This window comes from Callithrix jacchus, chromosome 10 (assembly GCF_049354715.1).
Source record: "Callithrix jacchus isolate 240 chromosome 10, calJac240_pri, whole genome shotgun sequence".
Lineage (NCBI taxonomy): Eukaryota > Metazoa > Chordata > Mammalia > Primates > Cebidae > Callithrix > Callithrix jacchus.
Genome location: NC_133511.1, coordinates 13,009,661 through 13,030,284, shown reverse-complemented (window position 1 = coordinate 13,030,284; position 20,624 = coordinate 13,009,661). Strand labels below are relative to the sequence as shown.

Genomic DNA, 20,624 nt, shown 5'->3' with positions numbered 1-20,624 from the left:
CACTTACAAAGCAGAGTTCATCAGACTAACAGCAGACCTCTCAGCAGAAATCCTACAAGCTAGAAGAGACTGGAGGCCAATATTCAACATTCTTAAAGAAAAGAAATTCCAACCAGAATTTCATTTCTGGCCAAACTAAAATTCATAAGTGAAAGAGAAATAAGCAAATGCTATGGGAATTAATTGCCACCAGACTTGCCTTACAAGAGTTCCTGAAGGAATCACTAAATATGGAAAGAAAAGACCATTACCAGCCTTTACAAACACACACTGAAGTACATAGACCAGTATCGTTATAAAGCAACCACATAAATAAATCAGCAAATAAGCATCTAACATCATGATGACAGGATCAAATCTACACATACCAATACTAACCTTGAATGTAAATGGGCTAAATGTCCCAAGACACACAGTGGCAAGCCAGATAAAGAACCAAGGTCCATTGGTATGCTGTCTTCAAAAGACCCATCTCACAAGCAATGATACACATAGGCAAAATAACAGGAGGGAGAAAAAACTACCAAGCAAATGGAAAACAGAAATGAAGCCGGGGTTGCAATCTCAGTTTCAGACAAACCAGACTTTAAACCAATGAAGACCAAAAAAGGGCATTGCACATATTAGTAAGGGATTCAATTCAACAAGAAGATCTAACTACCCTAAATAATTATGTACCAAACACAGAAACATCCAGATTCATAAAGCAAGTTCTTCAAAGAGACTTAGTCTGCCACATAATAATAGCAGGAGACTTTACCACCCCACTGACAATATTAGATCACTGAGACAGAAAATCAACAAAGATATTCAGGACCTGAACTTGGCACCGCATCAAATGGGCTTGATGTACATATACAGATTTCTCCATCTGAAAACAACAGAACATACATTCTTCTCACCATCACGTAGTGTGTACTCTAAAATCAATCATATTTGGAAGTAAAATGCTCCTTAGCAAATGCAAAATAACTGAAATCTTAATACTCAAATTAGAAATTAAGAAATGCACTCAAAACTACATAATTACATGGAAATTGAACAACTTGCTCCAGAATGACTTTGGGTAAAAAAAGAAGTTAAGGCAGAAATCAAGAAGTTCTTTGAAACTAATGAGAACAAAAATACAACATACCAGAATCTCTGGGACACAGGTAAGGCAGGGTTGAGAGGGAAATTTATAGCACTAAATGCCCTAACAGATATTTCTAACAAAAATTTAGAAATATCTCATGTTAACAATCTCCCACCACAACTAAAACAACTAGAGAACCAAGAGCAAACAAATCCCAAAGCTAGCAGAAGACAAGAAATAACCAAAATCAGAGCTGAACTGAAGGAGACTAAGACACACACACATACACACACAAATCCTTCAAAAGGTCAACAAATCCTAAAGCTGGTTTCTTGAAAAAAATAATAAAATAGATACATCACTAGCTAGACTAAAACAAGGAAAAGAGAATATGTAAATAGACACAATCAGAAACAACAAGGGCATATCACCACTGACCCCATAGAAATACAAACAACCATCAGAGTATATTATGAACACCTCCATGCACATAAACTAGAAAATCTAGAAGAAATGAATAAATTCCTGGACATACACTATCCAAAGACTGAACCAGGAAAAAATGGAATCCCTGAACAAACCAACAATGAGCTCTGAAACTGAGTCAGTAATAAATAGCCTACCAACCAAAAAAAGCCCAGCACCAGCCAGATTCACAGTTGAATTTTACCAGATGTACAAAGAAGAGGTGGTACTATTCCTGCTAAAACAATTCCAAAGTATCAGGGAGGAGGGATTCCTTCCTAACTCATTCTATGAGACCAGCATCATCCTGATTCCAAAACCTGGCAGAGACACAGCAAAAAAAAAGAAAACTTCAGGCCAAAATCCTTAACATTGATGCAAAAATCCTCAACGAAATACTGGCAAACTGAATCTAGCAGCACATCAAAAAGCTTATCCACCACAATCAAGTGGGCTTTATCTCTGGGATGCAAGGTTGGTTCAACATATGCAAATAGATAAATGTGATTCATCACATAAACAGAACTAACAACAAAAACAATGTGATTTCAATAGATGCAGAAGAGGCTTTTGATAAAATTCAACACTTCTTCATGTTAAGATCTCTCAATAAACTAGGTACTAAAATAACATACCTCAAAATAAGAACCTTCTATGACAGACCCACAGCTAGCATCATATTAACGGGCAAAAGCTGGAAGCACTCCCCTTGAAAAGTGGCACAAGACAAGGATGCCCTCTCCCACCACATGTATTCAACAGAGTATGAGAAGTCCTGGCCGTGGCAATCAGGTAAGAGAAAATTAAGGGGCATCCAAAGAGGAAAAGAAGAAGTTCAACTATCTCTGTTTGTAGATGACACGATCCTGTATCTAGAAAAATCCACAGTCTTGGGCCAAAAGCCCCTTAAGCTGATTAACAACTTCAGCAATGTCTCAGGATACAAAATCAGCAAACAAAAGTCACGAGCATCCTTATACACCAACAACAGTCAAACCGAGAGCCAAACCAGAAATGCAATCCCATTTATAATTGCCATCAAAAGAAAATACCTAGGCATACAGCTAACCAGGGAGGTGAAAGATCTCCAGAAGAACCACAGAACACTGCTCAAATAAATCAGAGATGACACAAACAAGTGGAAAAAATTCCGTACTCATGGATAGAAAGAATCAATATTGTTAAAAGGGCCATACTGCCTAAAACAATATATAGATTCAGTGCAATTCCTATTAAACTACCATTTACATTCTTCACAGAACTAGAAAAAGGTACTTAAAATTTGCATGGAATCAAAGAGGAGTCTGAATAGCCAAGGCAATCTTAAGCAAAAGGAACAAAGCTGGAGGCATCACGATCCCTGACTTCAAACTATACTACAGTTACCAAAGCAGCATGGCACTGGTCTAAAAACAGACACATAGACCAATGGAACAGAAAAAAGAACCAGAAATAAGACCACATACATTAAACTATCTGATCTTTGATAAACCTGATAAAAACAAGCAATGGGGAAAGGATTCCTTATTCAATAAATGCTGCTGGGATAACTGCTAGTTATATGCAGAAGATTGAAACTGGACCCCTTCCTTACATAATATATGAAAATTAACTCAAGATGGAATAAAACCTTAATTGTAAAATCCAAAACTATAAACACCCTGGAAGATAACCCAGGCAATACCATTCTACACACAAGAATGAGCAAAAATTCCACGACAAAGACACCCAAAGCAATCACAACCAAAGCAAAAACGGACAAATAGGATCTGATTAAAGAGCTTCTGCACAGCAAAGGAAATTATCAACAGAGTGAACAGACAACCTACAGAAGGGGAGAAAGTTTTTGCAAACTATGCATCTGACGAAGGTCTAATATCTAGCATCTATGAAGAACTTAAACAAATTCACAAGAGAAAAATAAACTATCCCGTTAAAAAGTGGGCAAAGAACATGAAGAGACCCTTTTCAAAAGACATACAAGTGGCCAAGAAGTACATGAAGAAAAGCTCAACATCACTGATATCATTAGTGCAATGCAAATCAAAACCACAAGATACCATCTCACACCAGTCAGAATGGTGATTATACTAAAAAGTTAAAAAGTAACAGATGCTGGCAAGGCTGCAGAGAAAAAGGGACGTTTATACACTGTTGGTGGGAGGGTAAAGTAGTTAAGTTGTTGTGGAAGACAGTGTGGCTATTCCTCGAAGACCTAAAACAGAGATACCATTTGACCCAGCAATCCCATTAATCGGTATATACCCAAAGGAATAGAAATCCTTTTATTATAAAGACACATGCCCACATATGTTCACTGTAGCACTATTCACAATAGCAAAGACATGGAATCAACCTAAATGCTCATCAGTGATAGACTGGATAAAGAAAATATGGCATATATACACCATGGAATACTATGCAGCCATAAAAAGAATGAGATTATGTCCTTTGCAGGAAAACGGTGGAGCTAGAGGCTATTATCCTTTGCAAATTAATGCAGGAACAGAAAACTAAGTACCATGTGTTCTTCTTTATACATGAGTGCTAAAAGATGACGTGGACACATAGAGGGGAACAACACACACTGGGGCCTGCCAGAAGGTGGGGGGTGGGAGGCAGAGGGAGAGGATGAGGAAAAACAACTAATGGGTACTAGGCTTAATACCTGGGTAACAAAATAATCTGTACAACAAACCCCCATGACACAAGTTCACTTATATAAGAAACCTGCAAATGCACTCCTGAACTTAAAACAAAAGTTAAATAATAAATAAATAAATAAATAATTTTAAAAAAACTAAAAAAGAAAATCCTTCCCCAGGGCTAATGAGACTCGATCTGTGGGGCTGTTTAAGGCCAGCAGTGCATAAAATCTACAGTTACGGAAGGGATAAGCCACTGCCCCATTCCAGCACCTACAGAAACAGAATTTTTGGAAAAACCAGACAACTAAGAAGCAGCTAATGCCCCCAAAGAGGATAAAGAGCAATTTTGAATAGAAAAGCTAACATACCATGAGGCTCAAGCAGCCATCCCCAAATTCCTCACAGGCTGTCATCTGTCTTCGGGTGGCAGGCTCAGCACTGAGGTTTCCCATGATGGCAATGCACTGGCACAGAGCCGAGGAGCTGCTTACCTTGGGATCTCTCTTCTAAACGAGAATTAGGAGAAGGCAGAGCCTCAGAGAGCAGGCAAAGGATGCCGCATGATCTCTAGGTGAGTCCCTCACTCACCAAAAGGTCTGTGAACCAACTAGATAGCTTCATGTCAAACAGGGGCATCCCTGAGGTCACATGGGCCACAGAATGGAGGCACGTAGAGGGGTAGACCCAAAAGAGTCTTGGCCTAGGGCTTAATCCCAGCTCCTCCACCTAGCTGGGAGGACCTGGACAAGTCCCTTCCCTTCTCAGAGGCTCAATTTCCACAGCTGTGACATACTGGGGTATGGTTATGCTCTTTTAGGGCCCCTGAAACTTCTAAGATTCCATAGGGACAGGCTCCAGTTGCAACACACTCTCCAAGGAGAACCTCTGCCCCCCATGCCATTCAGTGCTTTATCAGCTCAAATTCCTACACTAGTTTTCCAGACAGGATGACTTCCATTCAGCAGACAGGGTTGCACACCATACTTAGTATCAGCAGGGGACTGATGGAGACTGACGGACTCTATCCACCTTCACTTACAACGCCACCCACACCCAGCTTTTCCTTCCCTGTAACCAGCGCCATCCATATGCCACCTCCACCTGTCCCTCCTGCAGTTGTTTCAATAACTGACAATTGTGTAAATTCCAGCTGTGAATAAATGATTAACCAACCGAGAGACAATAGTTGTTCTAGATTGTAAATTGTGTTTAAACAGCCCCATTCATGCTCCTGAGAGTGTCTGTCACAGAGGATGAAAATGAGGGTTTGCTCACCAGAACGCCTGCGAGTGCAGGGAGAACACCTGGAAGGCTGGCCTGGAACCAGACTTGGAATCTGTTGAGAAACCATCAGCCAGGATTTATTTTTACATTGCATAAACTATAACATAAATACAGCATCTCAGATAATTAATGTTGCAGACACTTACAAACTCTAGGCCCATGTGATTTAGAGTGTGCATGGACAATACAGAGCCAAAAAAAGAAGAAAGCACGTCACTGTGCACATACTGTGGCTTTGATTTTTCTAAGTCTGGAGAATTGCCTTTGATATTAAACAACAGATCTCAGATGGCGGCTCCCGTAAGCAGGAGTTGCTGGAATCTCTAGGCTTCTGCCAGGCTGACATACCCCGAATCCCTGCTCTGAGTCTACAGCATGTGTGTGCCACGCAGAAGGCAAATACCATGCAAGCATATTTATCCTTCGGAGCCTCTCCACAGGCTACAGCCACCGTTCCATACCCCAGCCCGTGCCAGCTGGCTGGCCTGCCTGAGAGCACAAGCAGCTCTCTCATCCCATTACCATCTCTGAGCAAGGTGCCCTAAAGTTTGTGACGAAATTTAAAACACAAGATGAACTTTAAAAAAAGCAGTTGAAAAATTATGAAAACTAAGACCTTTAATATCATCCCCAGTAGCTAAGCAAAACCAAACAAAACAAAGCAACACAAAGTCATGGGCAGAAGGAGGTCATTATTTACGATGTCACTGGCAACCCCAGAGGAGGCTGCATTTGACTGTTCATTCTTGCTTGCTGGCTTGCTCAAGTTTATTCAATGCAAATTTGCTGAGCAGCTCCTATGTGCCAGGCACCGATTAGGAGGGAGGAAGCTCCCCGACACTTGGGAGGCTTCCCTACTGCCAGAGGCGCTGCTTTATGTATGCTGCTGCTTCCAAACCCACGGAGGCCCAGGTCAGCCTCTACGCAGAGTGACTAGAATGGGAGTAGCTGGCCTCAGCCCCCTGGGAGGCATCAGCCCTCCTACTCAGTGAATCCTGCAATACTCACTTGGAGACTTGGCCTAGCCTCTCTGAATATGGCACATTTTTAAAGATCAGACAGTTCAACAAAGACTGAGGAAGAAATGTCGGTCTCTATAAATAAAAAAGTTACCTTTCTTCCAGAGCCAAGTCTGTGAATAGTCCCATAGCAGTGACAGCCTCCTTATCCGAGAAATCAAGAAATGACACCAGGGCTTCCAACAATCTGCAAAAACCCATAATAACCTCAGAGGTAGCTGTCCTCCAACATCCCAACAGGGTAACCTTGTAAGGAAACCAAAAAGGAGTCGGCATCTGGGTGAAATAAACAGAAAGGGTGCCTTGCCATGCCCTCCTAGGAAGCATAGCTCCTTACCCACCCAGACCATTTAATATGAATCCCCAGAAGGCTGAATACTTTTAACCAAAGTTTATTGATTATCGGATGCCAGCTCAGAAGAAGTCTCTGTGACTCAGCCATGTGACTCTGGCTCAGTCGAGTTCATTAACTTAGATGACATCTAAATGGCATGCTTACTAATCTGCTGATGACTGAAGTGGGAGGGCCCCCTAATAAGGTGGGTGATGGAATAAAGATTTAACAAGATTGTGACAGGCTGCTGAATATATTAGATTAAATTTAATAGGGTTAAACTCGAAGTCCTCCACTTAGAGCTGGAAATTCTGCATAAGTAACAGAATTGCGAGACCTGGTTTATAACTGGTTCGTATAAGAAAGATTTAAGGATTTTTTAGCCACTTACAAACACAAGATGAGCAAACAATCTGGCAGAGCTGCCAGAAAACACCTGATGCAATCTCAGGCTGCCCAAACGGACTTACTGGCACCACGACAATGGAAAGAACATAATTCGTTTATCCAGACAACTTGTATTAAACGTCTACAATGTGCTAAGTATACTGTGCTCAGTGCCGAGCTCCGGGTCTCCTACAGTGATACACATGTAGATAAACAAGGACGGTAAACCGCGTCGGGTGGGATGTTAGCGACAGACACATGTTGAGAGGACCAGAGTCTCGCCGGTGGGGATGGAGGTGAAGCAGCCTTCAACAGATGACATTTCAGCGTCTCTAAAGGGTAGGGTTAGCTATTGATTCGTTTATCCATTTGACCAATCACAATGAACAAGCCCTGACCGTGTACGAGGCAATGCGGTCGGTTCTGGGGCCATAGCAATTAAACAAGACAATGCAGCTGGCAGGCCAGCATCCCGTTGGGCCCTCGGGGACGGGAGCAGAGCAAGTCAGGCAAAGCGGACTGCATTCACAGACTATGAGGCATAGAGTAGCAGAAGTACATTTGGGGACTGCTGGCATGCTTAGGGTGTGAGGGGAGGACAGGGGGCGGTAGAGAGCTGGACAGAGCCCAGATCCTGGGGCCTTCTATGGCCTGCTGGAAAGTCTGTACTTTGCTTGGTAGGCCCGTGTTCTCCAATGTGTGGTTGGTGGTGGGGGTCTCGGGGACGGATTCCTTAGTCAGTCTGAGTGTGAGGAGGCTGCTTTTTCATTATGTCCTCATGTGATTCCTAGCCATTATAGTTCTCAGTAATTGGAGAACTAGCCTTACAAGGAATAGAGAGTCATTTCAGTGTGTTAAGTAGGAAAATAGCAGAGCAGACGTGCATTTTGGAAAAATCCCTTTGGCATACAGTGGAGGCTGGGTTGGAGCAGGTCGTACAGGAGGCAGGAATTCAACCAGGGAGAACTGTGATTGTCCAGACAATAAACACTAAGGGAGCAGACTGAGGCAGCAGCAGAGTAAGATGTACAGTAAGAAACAGACACTCATGAAGACCTGGAAGGAATGACTGGAGACAGTAGAGGACAATACACCCAAATCATCAAAGAATGATAGAGGGAACAAAGATGCTTAACCTGGAATATATCAATATTTTCAGATACGTAACACACTGGAAAGCTGGGAGGAGTCTGGACCTGGGCCTTAATGTAGGGAGGCAGGATCAGCCCCAGAATAGTATGAGGCAGGCAGCTTGTGCACAGTGTAGGGAGATAATTTATATCAATCAGAACTGTCCTGAAATGGGATGGGCTACCTTGGGAGGTGAGACCCACAGCTTCTCACTAACTGGGGAGAGACTTCCCCCAACCCGTCTCTCCCCAGTAAGTTGCGTTACTGCCCATCCCGAAACACATGCAGATAAAAACAATGAAAGCACTGGCATCTGCACTGGAGGGCATGACGCACAGGCTGCAGGAGGGTGCGCAGAGGACATCTATGCCGAGTGGGGCTTCACCGGCTAGTTCCTGAGGGCCCAGGTGACGCTGAGCTTCTGCAAATCCCTAACCTCTTCAGGAATGGACTCCACGCTGCTGCTGTCAGAAATAATTTATTTGTTTTACACTTAGCTCGGATTCTTCCTTCACCAGTTTAAACCTATTTTCTTCGGTCTTGAAGATGAATGCTAATGAGCCTGAATAGCACAGAATGAAACAACAGTCTAAGATCATCTTGGCTTTGTCCTGGGAGACATAAGCAGCTAGGCCCCCTCCTAACCGGACTCAGCACCTAGAGAAGACTATGTAGCTCTTTCTACTTCCTCACATTCCTTCTTTTTTATGGCAGTTTTTCTGCTTTGCTTAGAAGCAGCTGTCTCTGTGACTGAACCACAGGTCAGAAAATGCTTTCATGTAACAGTAAATGCACGGTTACTTCAATTTAGGACCTGAACAAATACCCTACCCTGAGAGAAAAATGATTATAAAAGTGTTATTGAGCCCTTATCATGCCATGTGTCAGGCCTGATACTTGATGTTAGTTGCTTTTTTTTTTTTTGGATGTAGAAGATGCTTGTGGACTAACCCCACAAACACTCTCCACTCCCTTCTATTCTTCCTGACTCTACCACACAGGAAGCTGGGACCATTTTTTTTCCACCAGGGGTAGCGTGTGACAAAATTCTGTCCAAAGAGAAATAGGCAGTAGCTTTTCTTGATAAAAGGGACAGATTCAGCTGGTGCTGACCTGTCTTAGAGAAGGATGTGAAGATTGGAGCTGTAGTGAGGGGGAGGTATGACCGTGTGGGGAAGGTCAGGAGAAGGGAAGAGACTTTGACCTCGACATCTTCAAGCCACTGCACCAACAGTTGCTATCTGTAGCCTCATTTTATTAGGTGACAAGACAAGCCAGGCTTAAGCTATTTTGCCTAAGCTTCTTTTGCTCAAGTATTCGGCACAATGCGGCAGCAAAAACTCAACCGACATAGCTGCATCGCCCCCCGTGTCATCACCACTGAGTGATGGAGATGAGATGCAGGGCCCGTCAATGCTAAGTAACTTTCCTGGGTCACACAAGCAGAGACATGCAGGGAATTTAAGCTCAGTACTGCTTAAGACTAAAACCCAGCACTTTTTACAAAATGACATGGGCCCTCGGCCAGCACACTTTCATCTCTTCAACCTCTCCTGGGAGGATAAACACCGTGGGAGGAATGGGATACGTGTGCTGCCGTGACAGTCATGGGACTATGTGCGGCTCTGTCTTGATTCAAACTGCCTCATTTCATCACAGAGAACCCATTCTTTCTGGTTCAACTGGAGATGAACGGTAAGGAGGCTAGCAGGCATAAAGGTAAAACCTGAGGTTTCTCTGTCTAAGGAGAGTAGGCAGGACCACACGAGGTGATCGTGAATGCCACTTCCAAGACACTGGAAAAATTCACATTGAAACTCAAGCAATTCAAAGACAGCTTGAGGGGAGAAGCTCGTGATAGCTATAGTTACATTTACTCAAAGAGACAAAAACCATATTAAAAAAAAATACGATGAAGCTGTTGAGGAAATGACTGCAGAGTCATTTGAAATGTGAAATGTGCTTTTAGAGAATTTAACTCCACTAACAATCTGCATCTGCCATGAGGCCTGAGCTTCAGGAAGTTGCCAAAACCTTTCCTGGGAGCCACTGAGGCTGTGACTGGGCCCAGAAGGGGAGCCATAGGCAAGGCTTAATAACCACCCTGTCATGGGCACACATGGAGCTCTATACCAAACTGAACAGCGTGGGAGGGCTCAGCAGGGTCCCCAAAAGATCTGGCAGGAACAAGAACCAGTCACAGCAGGTTTGGCTCCTTTTCCTCCTGGGAAGACAGAGCAGACCTGGGTCCTCGAACAGTGCCTGGGGGCCGGGCTAGCTGGGGGAGATTCCCTTGGTTCCTTGCCTCAGTGCCTCCTGCCCCATCAGGGATGGGAGGTAATAAAGCTTATCTTGCCTACCTTGAAGAATGAGGAAAAATAAAACAAAACAGCAGTGAATGAGAAAACTCAGAAGGGTAATCTCCTGTTTTTAGATTGTGTGAGAAACATTTATAAAGCAAGGGACAATAATTGCCATTATTTCTACTAGATTGAACCATATGAAATGGCTGGCATGCAAACTTTTAGATCTAGTAAGTGGGAATTTCACATGTTCAAACTAATGTGAAGATAAATAAACGAAAAACTTAGTGAAAGTGAATAAATGAAGAAGTAAAACAAGTAAGCAAAATAAATACATAAATGATTTTAAAAATAAACTAATACATTATAAAAGATGGGGCAGAATCACTGTGGTTCAGCAATCTTTCTAGAAAGGCTACTTAGGGGACACGCATTCTATGCCCATAGTCTTATACTTTGGAAAGACCTCCATGCAACAGTATTTGAAATGTTTTATTTATTCATATTCCATCTTGTTCCAGAAGGGGTTTAAGGATATGTAGAATAAGATAGGATTACCTCGAACAGAAATGAAAGAAGAAAAGGAAGGGCAGGAACAGGGTAGAGAAAGGACCGAGGCCAAAGGTGCAGAAGCAAGTGACCTATTTTAAGGTGGGGCTCCCAATCTGTCTATGGAAGGGCTGCCATTTGCACCATTTGTGGGTTGGGGACGAGCCAGTTGCTCAGGAGAAATAAAACCGTCCATGGTACCAAGTTCAGACAGGAGTCTGTCCTGGAGGTTCTCATGACGGAGCACTCTTGTCAAAGGCTCTTTCTGTTATTGATCCTTCAAGTCACGCATCAGAGATACGAGGGGAGACAGGCACACCTGATCTTGTCAAGTGATGACCTGAGATGTCCCAGGAAGAACCCTGCCAGCGGAGACTTACCTGGTCAGGTCAAGGTGGCTGATAATCAGGCTCCGTCCGCTCTCAGTCTGGGCGAGCTGCAGCAGCAGGGCCAGGCTCTGCTGCCGGATGGCCAGGACCCTGGAGGACAAGAGGGCGGCCAGCAGCCTGGCCCTGTCAGGGTCCATCACTAGCACACGCTGGTTTTCCTCTGCAAAACACAAGGGTTGTCTGTCTTCTGCTCGCCATGACGGCAATTAAACCAGCTCTGTTGCCCTCCACCTAATGGGAAACTCAACTGTTGCCCACTCATTTGAAGGCAGGAAAATGAAATGTAAGAATGTAGACTCTAGAACCAGACTGCTGGGGTCTGAATGCCCAGGGGAGCGACCTTAACAATGAACTCTTGTGCTCCTCGGTTTCCTCATCAGTGAAATGAGGATTACGTCCTACCTACAGGTCATGAGGATTAAATGAGTTAATGCATGACTGTGCCAGACAGGGACTGGCACCCATGATTCAGCTATGTCCTCATTATTGTCAAGTCTCCTTGGTGTGTGGTATCTGGAAACACCAGGAAGGGGAAAGAAATCAGCTTAATCCTGGAATGTCTTTAGACCATCAATATTCATACAATGGCTTAGAGCGGCAATTTGAGGAAATGTTACCCAGGAAAGCAGAATATCACCTGAGAGCATTAACGAATAAAGTGTGCCCTTCCTAGAATATAAGCTCTTCCAGGGTGGTGGCAGCAGATTTATCCCCTTTCATCTGCTTCATTTTCTGACCAGGTTCGTGAATTTGTTTGAAACTGCAGGGTAGAGACTGCAGTATGAGGCTAAGCTATGAAACAGAACAAACTGGATCTCAAAGGGGTGGGCCCGGTCCCTTGGACCTCATTACCCCGGGCCCTCTCCTGTCCTGTGCTAATTGCCCATTTACACACAGCACACAGCATCAAGTAAAAGACACACACCAGGATCCTTCCAGCCCTCAAAGAGCCAGAGTTAATGGGACTGCAGGATCTGATGTGTAGCCCCCATATCAAACCATGTTTTCATTGCAAACATTACATCTCAGTCCTACACTTCACCTATGATTACTCCTGTCCATGTAAGATAGGATCTACTGACTTCTGAAATGGAAAGGTTCTTGTTGATTTGTTTAGCTTATGTATTTTTTCTTATACTAGACAAGTAGCTTGCTGTAAATGATTCAAATACAGAGTTAGCTGAAACCCCCTCCAGGTAAGCCCATTCCCCAGAGGAGCTATTATTCACCCTCATATAAATAATGTTTAAAATATTATACATCCTACCCTGTAATTGGCTTCTCTTCCCCACTCCGCAATAGATCACTGACATATTTTCAGGTCCTTACTTTTAAGCATTCCCTTGCCCTTTTGAAAAACTGCTTTGTATTTACTGAGTTAGATATATCAAGATTTTATTGACCTGAAATGTAGCATTTACATCACAGTATCTGACAATATTTTACAGATGATAAAAAAATGTACCCCTAAGGTTCACAGAAATGATAAATAGGTTCACAGAAATAGAGTAAACAGATTGTTACGTCAGATTCACACTGAGTGGACACAGCATCACCAAGTCCTGCCTTCCTTACCCTCCTGTTGGGGAGTTTGAAAAAACACTGCCCTAAGCCTGTGCAGGGTCCTACACAGAGTCGTAAGTCACCTTGGTGATGATATTAATCTGGGCATAACTCCCCTTAATTCTTGTCAGGAAACAGGCCCCCCCATTGTCTAGATTTTAAGAGCTTAATTTCTTACACTCTTGATTCCTCCACTCTACTGAAAAAAAAAAAGGTATTATCTCCTACTTAACATCTCAGAGTATGCAAACTGTATTCACAAGCTCTATCACTGCTTCCCAGAGCAGCCCTGGGAAAAGGAGACATAGCTATCATGATCCCCATTTTCAGTGTTTTTGTCCAGGGTCAAAAACACTGAAACATACATTTTAAAAATGACAGAAGTGCATAAAATTTGTATTTACACTGAAGTTACAAAAGTGATTATGAAAGATCACACGAAAATGTAATGAACTCTGGAAGATGTGAGTATGTGAAAAGCCTGAGTTAACACAGTGAATAAATCCCTGTGGCATTCTACTGTCTCCAGATTACACATCCATCAGTGTCTGGAGATACTGGCAGGGAGGACTGTAACTCTCAGGATGCTGGAAAGGTACTGTGGTTAGCAAAAAGGAACAATATTTTTACGCTGACAAGAAAAACTCCATCTACCTCACTGCCAGTGCATGAACAGAAGTTATGAGTCTGCAAAGAGCAGGAGGAAAAGAGAGAGGAGAGAGACGACTCACTGTGCTGACATGACCTCCTCCCTTCGCCAACCTCAGCCCTCATCTGTCTACCCTGCTTTTGATCCATAAGCTTTCCTGGAGGGAGTGGGTGTGTGGAAGTCTAGACAGCAGTTCTCCACGGCGCGGCCTTTGGGGAGGACAGTCCCGCCTGACAGTGTAGTTCTTGCACGCAGCGCATGAATGGTGATCAGTGGTGATTCCCCAGGCTTACCGTTCCCACTGCACACTGTTTGCCAGAGCTTGAGAACAGACACACAGACTGTCTCTTCAGCTGCATCTTTTCCTGCCGTGGAAAAACACCTACAATGGACGAAGAGAGCTGTCTTAAAAAAACCTGAAAATCAGTCTTGATTTTCTCTTCATTAGGTTTTATTTCACCCCTAGACTTGCCATATGCAGGTCTGGGAAAGTAATTTTATAATCCAGAACCATGGGTCACCAGGACCAATTACTGAACCATGAGTCCCAGGCTAAGGATGCAGACTGAGGAAGCCAGGGCTGCACAGAGGGTGGCCAGTGAGCCAGGGCCTTGGGTGATGGCTGCATTGGGACCAGTGAACTGCGGCTGAGCACACAGACATGTCCTGGTGACTCCAACCCACACCAGTATCCTAAACCTCAGGAAGCACACCAGAACAACCAAAACTAAAATACAGTAACTCTAGCAAACTGCCTCCCACCATACAGGCCTTTCTTCAGATGAAATTATAAACGGGATTGGCCAGCAGCCCGCCAATCTTCTCGATATGATCAGCAAATTCCAAATGAAGAAAAGAACAAATGACAACCTTGCAAAAACTGGTGGGAAAGCAGCAAGAATGATAACTTCTCTTTGATGAGCTTGGAGGGACCCTGGGAAGTGCTGCTGTTCCTCTCTTCAATTGCATGGTGTTTTTGTTTGTTTTTTTGTTTTGAGACTGCATCTCACTGTATCGCCCAGGCTAGAGTGTAGTGGCTCACTGCAACCTCTGGGGCGAGAATTCAAGGGATTACAGGCGCCCGCCACCACGCCCAGTTAATTTTTGTATTTTTAGTGGAGAAGGTTTCACCATGTTGGCCAGGCTAGTCTCAAACTCCTGACCTCAACTGATTCGCCCACCTTGGCCTCCCAAAGTGCTGGGCTTCCTGGCGTGAGCCACCACACCCAGCCTCAATTGTTAACTGCAGCTTAACTCCAATGACTTGAGGGTCGGCACTCAAAGGTGTTCCTGTAGTAGCTTTGTGCTCCTGGAAAGGCCCCTACTACTGACTGAAGGTTCAGAAACGTGACTACCTATGTGCCTCGTGTCTGATTCCTAAGCGGTGCTTATCTTCCCTGGCTTTAGTGCTGTGCTGTCTTTATCAACATCCCTACCTTCGTATGACCTCGTTGTCACTGATGATACTAAATCCATTGTGCGTTCTGAATAAAGTTTGTTCTGTGCCTGAAATAGATACAGAGAAAACCACTTCAGACTCCCAAACTGGCCGGCTGGTGTCTAGCTGCACCACAGTCACTTGCTAATGAGAAACCTAATATGGAATGTCAAAGTCCCTACATTAATGGTTTGGCAGAAACAAATACCTTTACATTTTGAAAAATACAATCGCCAGCAGCCTCTCAGTGCCACAGGCAGAGGGACTGTTTAGAGAAGGAGAGCAGAGCTGGGGTGGCTCCGAGGGCTATCTGCACAGCTCATCATTCTGTAATCTTTAGAGAGCCTCCCAGAGCTGCTTAACCTATGGGAAGGGCCGCATATCCATCTGTTCTTAAATATTTATTTCAAAGCTGTTTCCAGGCTCTAGAGAGGAATTTATAATCTCCAGGAAACTGCTGAAGGGGATGGTTGTGTGTCCTCCATTGTACACTAAAGAGAAGTCAGAAACTCCATCTATTTGTACAAACAACATGCTATCACTGAGAGATCACTTAAGCCTTGGAAACAATGTTTATAAGAGCTAGTACAAGAGAACAGTATGGCCCTCATTAGTAGGAGAGCTGATGTTTGCTCTGAAGCCATTTCCACATCCTAAGCAGCCATTAAGTGTAACTGGGTGAAGCTTACAGTAATTCTGTCCTCCATTCCTCCACAGTGGAGGGAAGGTGTGTGAGGTGGTATGGGATGTCTGGGGTGTGTGCAGGATGTATACAGGGTGTGTGGAGAAAATGTGAGGGCACAGTATGTGCAGGATATGTGGACTGACGTGAGTACTTACAGTATGAGTGTGCTGTGTGTGGTATGTGGTGTGTGTGTAATATATTCAATATAGTCAACGATATATTCAAGTGAGTGAAAGCTAAGTGCATGTGTGACATATGTAAGTATGGAGCATGTGCCACGTGTGTGTGTTGTGTTACGTATGTTTATTGCATATATCCTGAATGTACGGACATGCTATAGAGAGGACAGAGCAGAGTTGGGAGGACATTTCTTGTGCACTCCTTTTAGCAGCTACATTAGAGTACATCTTCAATAAGGAAGGGAGGGATTCTTCGCTTGGTAAAGGCAGACCTCTGAACTTATCCCTTCACACTGGCAGCACTCATGAGATCACATACATTGCTGGCTTACACTCCTTTATAATTTCAGTGAGGATCTCAATCCCCCCGGCATAGAACAAGGGGATCTGGTCAGGCTTGGAAAGGGTCTCCAGGAGGTTCTTGGTGGTCACGGCTGTGTTCTTTCCTGAATCCAGCAGTGCGTGGGCTTCCTTCTCTTGACGGTCTGCTTTTTCCTGAAGATCTACTTGATTCAGGTAATCTAGAAACACAAGAAAGGAAAAGCAAAACAAAACCCTAATAATCAACAATACTGTACAAGAAACAACCTTTTTTTTTCCTTTTCTTTTGAGGATGGGAGTTTGAGAAGCATAAGGCATTAAAACAACTCTTCTTCAGCAAGGAACATTTCAGAAACAGCCTAAATCTATCACCAGAATCTTAAACCTTGGTAGGGATTCAAGGGAGTCTAACGGTGTCTAAGGGAGGATGGTGTAGAAGATGAAGAAGGCAAATATTAATATTTGCAAGGAAGCACAGCAAGCAGAGGAGTGGAGTGAGCTGGTAACAGAGGATTGGACTGTGCAGGAAAGAAAATCCACCGCTGCCTCTTGGCCAAGGGCGGTGAAGGCAAGGAATGCATTCTAAGGCAGGAGGCAGAGGGAGGTGCTGTTTGGATGAAGGGTCTCAGCAGGAACATGCTCACCTTTCACCTGGGTTTGCAGCTTGGGATTTATTTCTAAGATCTTCTTATAACACTCTCTAGACTGGAAAAAAGAAACAAGACCTTGAGGAGTGGCTGGGGTAAAGGTGATTATGGGGAAGACACTGGGTGCCGTTAGGCTTAGCTGCTTTATTATTTTCTCCTCGCCTCCTCCTGCTCCCAGCACAGGAGACAGGCATAGGAACACGGTGTGCATTTGACATTTTGTTCAGGCTTCTCCAGTTCTAGGGGGCAACAGGTATTATTTCAAAATTCATTTTAAAAGAAACAGTGTTGTAGTGTTGTTCGATGCTCGTGATGAAAAATATCCAGTCCTAAATTCCTGTGGATCATGTCTGTCTGGGATGGAAATAATCATAAAGTAAATGCAAAACTTAGATATGATATTTGCACTGACCGAGAACAGGAGGCTGTCAGATACGTCCGTAGGGAGATAGGAAATAAATGAAGCTAGAGGCAGTGTTGACAGAGACTCGGGGATAGGAAAAGACAGCTGCCTATTTAAACGTACAGGCTGCGAAGAGAACCAGTAAGGCGTCCATTTATTGGCCACATAAGAGTCAGCTGGAAAACTCGAGAGTAAGGGCTTCTCATTGAGGAAATCGCTAGATATAAAGTTACTGGATTCTAGTTCATAGGATTCCTGGGCTTAGGGCAGTATTTCCCACAGGAATGTAAGAACTGCCCAGAGTATAATCTAACCAGTCACCTAGAGGAAAAGCTCAGGTGGAGGCAGTTCTGAGATCATCCTGAAGTTTCAAAGTTCACCCAGAAGACTGGAGTTAAGAAACAAACTGAAGGGGAAAAAAACAAACTCTCCGCGTTAAGGTAGAGGACAGTGTCCCAGGAACGGAAGTCCGTACATCAGAGTGACCCATATCCAACTTCTCTTCAAGCCCAGATCTAATCTAGCAACAGTTTTTGTTGGCTTCACTGTCAGTAAATATCCAGAACCGCATCCCTTCCTACCACCTCCATCACCGCAACCTGGTCCCCAGCATCACCTCGTGCTTGGATATTTATCGCGATGCCTTTTCACGCGTTCTCTGTTCTTATCTTGCCGTGCCAAAACACATGCTCAGTATAGCAGAATAATCCCTTAAAATATGTCAGATAATTTAATTACTTTACTCAAAATTCTCCAATAAAGTGTGAAGATCACCCAGAGTAAAAGCCGAAGTTCTCTGAGAAGCCTAGAAGGCCCTACAGGATCAGCCCCTTTTCCACCTGTATCACCTGTTTGACCTCATCTCCTGTTGCTCTCCGGTTTCTGGCTGCATTCTCGCTATCCCTCTACCAGGAATTTATTCCCTTATATGTCCACACGGTTTGTTCCCCGCTCCCTTCCTTCAGAAAGCCTTTTCTTACCACTGTATACAAAACCAGTCTCATATTTACTGCTTCCTGATTTATTTTTCTCAATACTACTTACTACTACCTAACATATTACACATAACACACTACACATCTACTTCATTGCTTTCTGTCTCCTGGTCACCCTTACCTCAAGAACATGAGTTCCATGAAGCCAAGGATTTTGTCTAGTTTCACTGATGTATTCTTTATTGCCTGTATTAACAGTGCCTGACACATAGAAAGCACTCAATAAATATCTGCTGAATGAATGAATTGAATGAGTAAATGAAAATTGGTGGACAGGGAAAAATGAACATTTTCTTGATTCACGTTTATTTTATTTGGTTTTATTACAATAAGCTTGTATTACATTTACAATTAAAATCCAACAAAGAAACTTTTTAAAAATGTATAATATGAAGCAATTTATTTTAAAGACATATCTTATAAATGGAAAAACACCCTGAATTCATGGATAGAAAGACTTACTATTGTTTAGATAGCAATACTTGCCAAATTGATTTACAAATTCCTGTAATACCCATCAAAATTCCATCTGGTTTCTTTGCACAAAATGACAAGATAATCTTGAAATTCGTATAGAAATTCAAGACTACCAGAATAGTTAAAACAATCTTGAAAATGTCGAGGAACAAAGTTGAAGGACTGGCACTTCTCAACTTAATACAAAGCTACAAAACTGAAGACGCTGTGGAACTGGCACAAGGACGGACAGGTAGATGAATGGTATAAAACCCAAAGTCCAAAAATAAACTCATATATTTGTGGTCCGTTGATTTTTGACAAGGATGCCAAAATCATTCAATGAGGGAAAAAAATGGTCTCTTTAACAAACGGTAATGGGATGAGTAGACATCCACATGCAAAAGAGTAAAGTTGAACCCCTACCTTACATCATACAAAAAAAATGAACTCTAAATGGATTAGACAGAGCTAAATCTAAGAGCTAAAGGCATAAAACTTTTAGAAGAAAATGTAGGTATACATCTTCCCGACCTTAGATGAGATGATCATTTATTAGATGTAACACCAAAATCACAAGCAACCCCCCAAAAAAATAGGTAATTGAGGCTTCATCAAAATTAACCCTTTTTTGTGCCACAAAGAACATCATCAAGAAAAGGAAAAGGCAATACAAAGAGTGGAAGAAAATATTTGGAAATCATGTATCTGACAAGATATTTGTATTCAGAATATATAAAGAACATTTGCAACTCATTATAAAAAAAGACATTTCTCCAAAAAAAAATATAAATGGCCAATAAGTACATGAAAAGATCCTCAACATCATTAGCCACCAAAAAATGCAGATCAATACCACAATGACACATCACTTCATACCCACCAGAAGAACTACAATAAAAACATAGATAACAAATATTGAAGAGGATGTGGAAAGACTGGAGCCCTCATACACTGCTGGTAGGAATGTAAAATGCTGCAGTCATTTTCAAAAGCAGTTTGGTAGTTCCTCAAAAGGTTAAACACAGAGTTATGACATGGTCCTGTTATTCCATTTCTAGATATATACCCAAGAGGATTGTAAGCATAAAAAGAAATCCTGCACATGAATGCTCATAGCAGTGTTATTCATAGCAGGCAAAAAGTGGAAACAACCCAAATGTCCATTAACTGATGAATGAATGAATAAAACATGGTATCATATAATGGAATATTATTCAGCAATAAAAAGGAACAAAGAACTGATACACACTACAACATAAATGTACCAAGCAAACATGATACTAAGTGAATGACCTTAGTCATAAAAGACCACAGATTGTATGACTGTATGCAATCTACAGAACGGGCAAATATATAGAGAAAGACTGGTGGTTGCCTAAGGCTGAGACGGGGCTGGGGGGAAGGGGACTGACTGCTAATATGCATGGGGCTTTTCTAGGAAGGGATGAAAATTTTAAAAACCGATTTTGGTAATGGCTGCCTGACTCTGAATATGCGAAAAACTATTGAATCATACACTTTCTACAGAAGCATTGTGCAGTATGTGAATTGTATCTCAATAAAGCTATTTTTAATGATATATAATGTCTTAGTATGGATAGACAGGTAGGTAGATTGACTGATCTGCATGGTTATTTTTAGGTGATGAGATTACAGCAAATTTTGTTTTCTCTTTTTGCTTAAGTCTTTTCTCTCCAGAGA

General features: G+C 42.7%; 1 protein-coding gene across 8 annotated transcripts in view; it reads right to left on the bottom strand.

Moving 5' to 3' along the window:
* The window catches only part of TTC12 (tetratricopeptide repeat domain 12), a 51,081-nt gene that overhangs the window by 9,738 nt on the left and 20,719 nt on the right, over positions 1–20,624 (bottom strand). For all 8 annotated transcript variants that reach the window (XM_009006815.5, XM_035264584.3, XM_035264588.3 and 5 more), the window contains 8 exons: positions 17,064–17,124; positions 16,431–16,619; positions 15,233–15,302; positions 14,090–14,178; positions 11,576–11,744; positions 6,586–6,678; positions 5,464–5,524; positions 4,557–4,694 (listed from right to left, as the gene is read on the bottom strand). In XM_009006815.5, the coding sequence (XP_009005063.4) occupies positions 4,557–4,694; positions 5,464–5,524; positions 6,586–6,678; positions 11,576–11,744; positions 14,090–14,178; positions 15,233–15,302; positions 16,431–16,619; positions 17,064–17,124 (870 nt within the window). The remainder of the gene's footprint in view (positions 1–4,556; positions 4,695–5,463; positions 5,525–6,585; positions 6,679–11,575; positions 11,745–14,089; positions 14,179–15,232; positions 15,303–16,430; positions 16,620–17,063; positions 17,125–20,624) is intronic.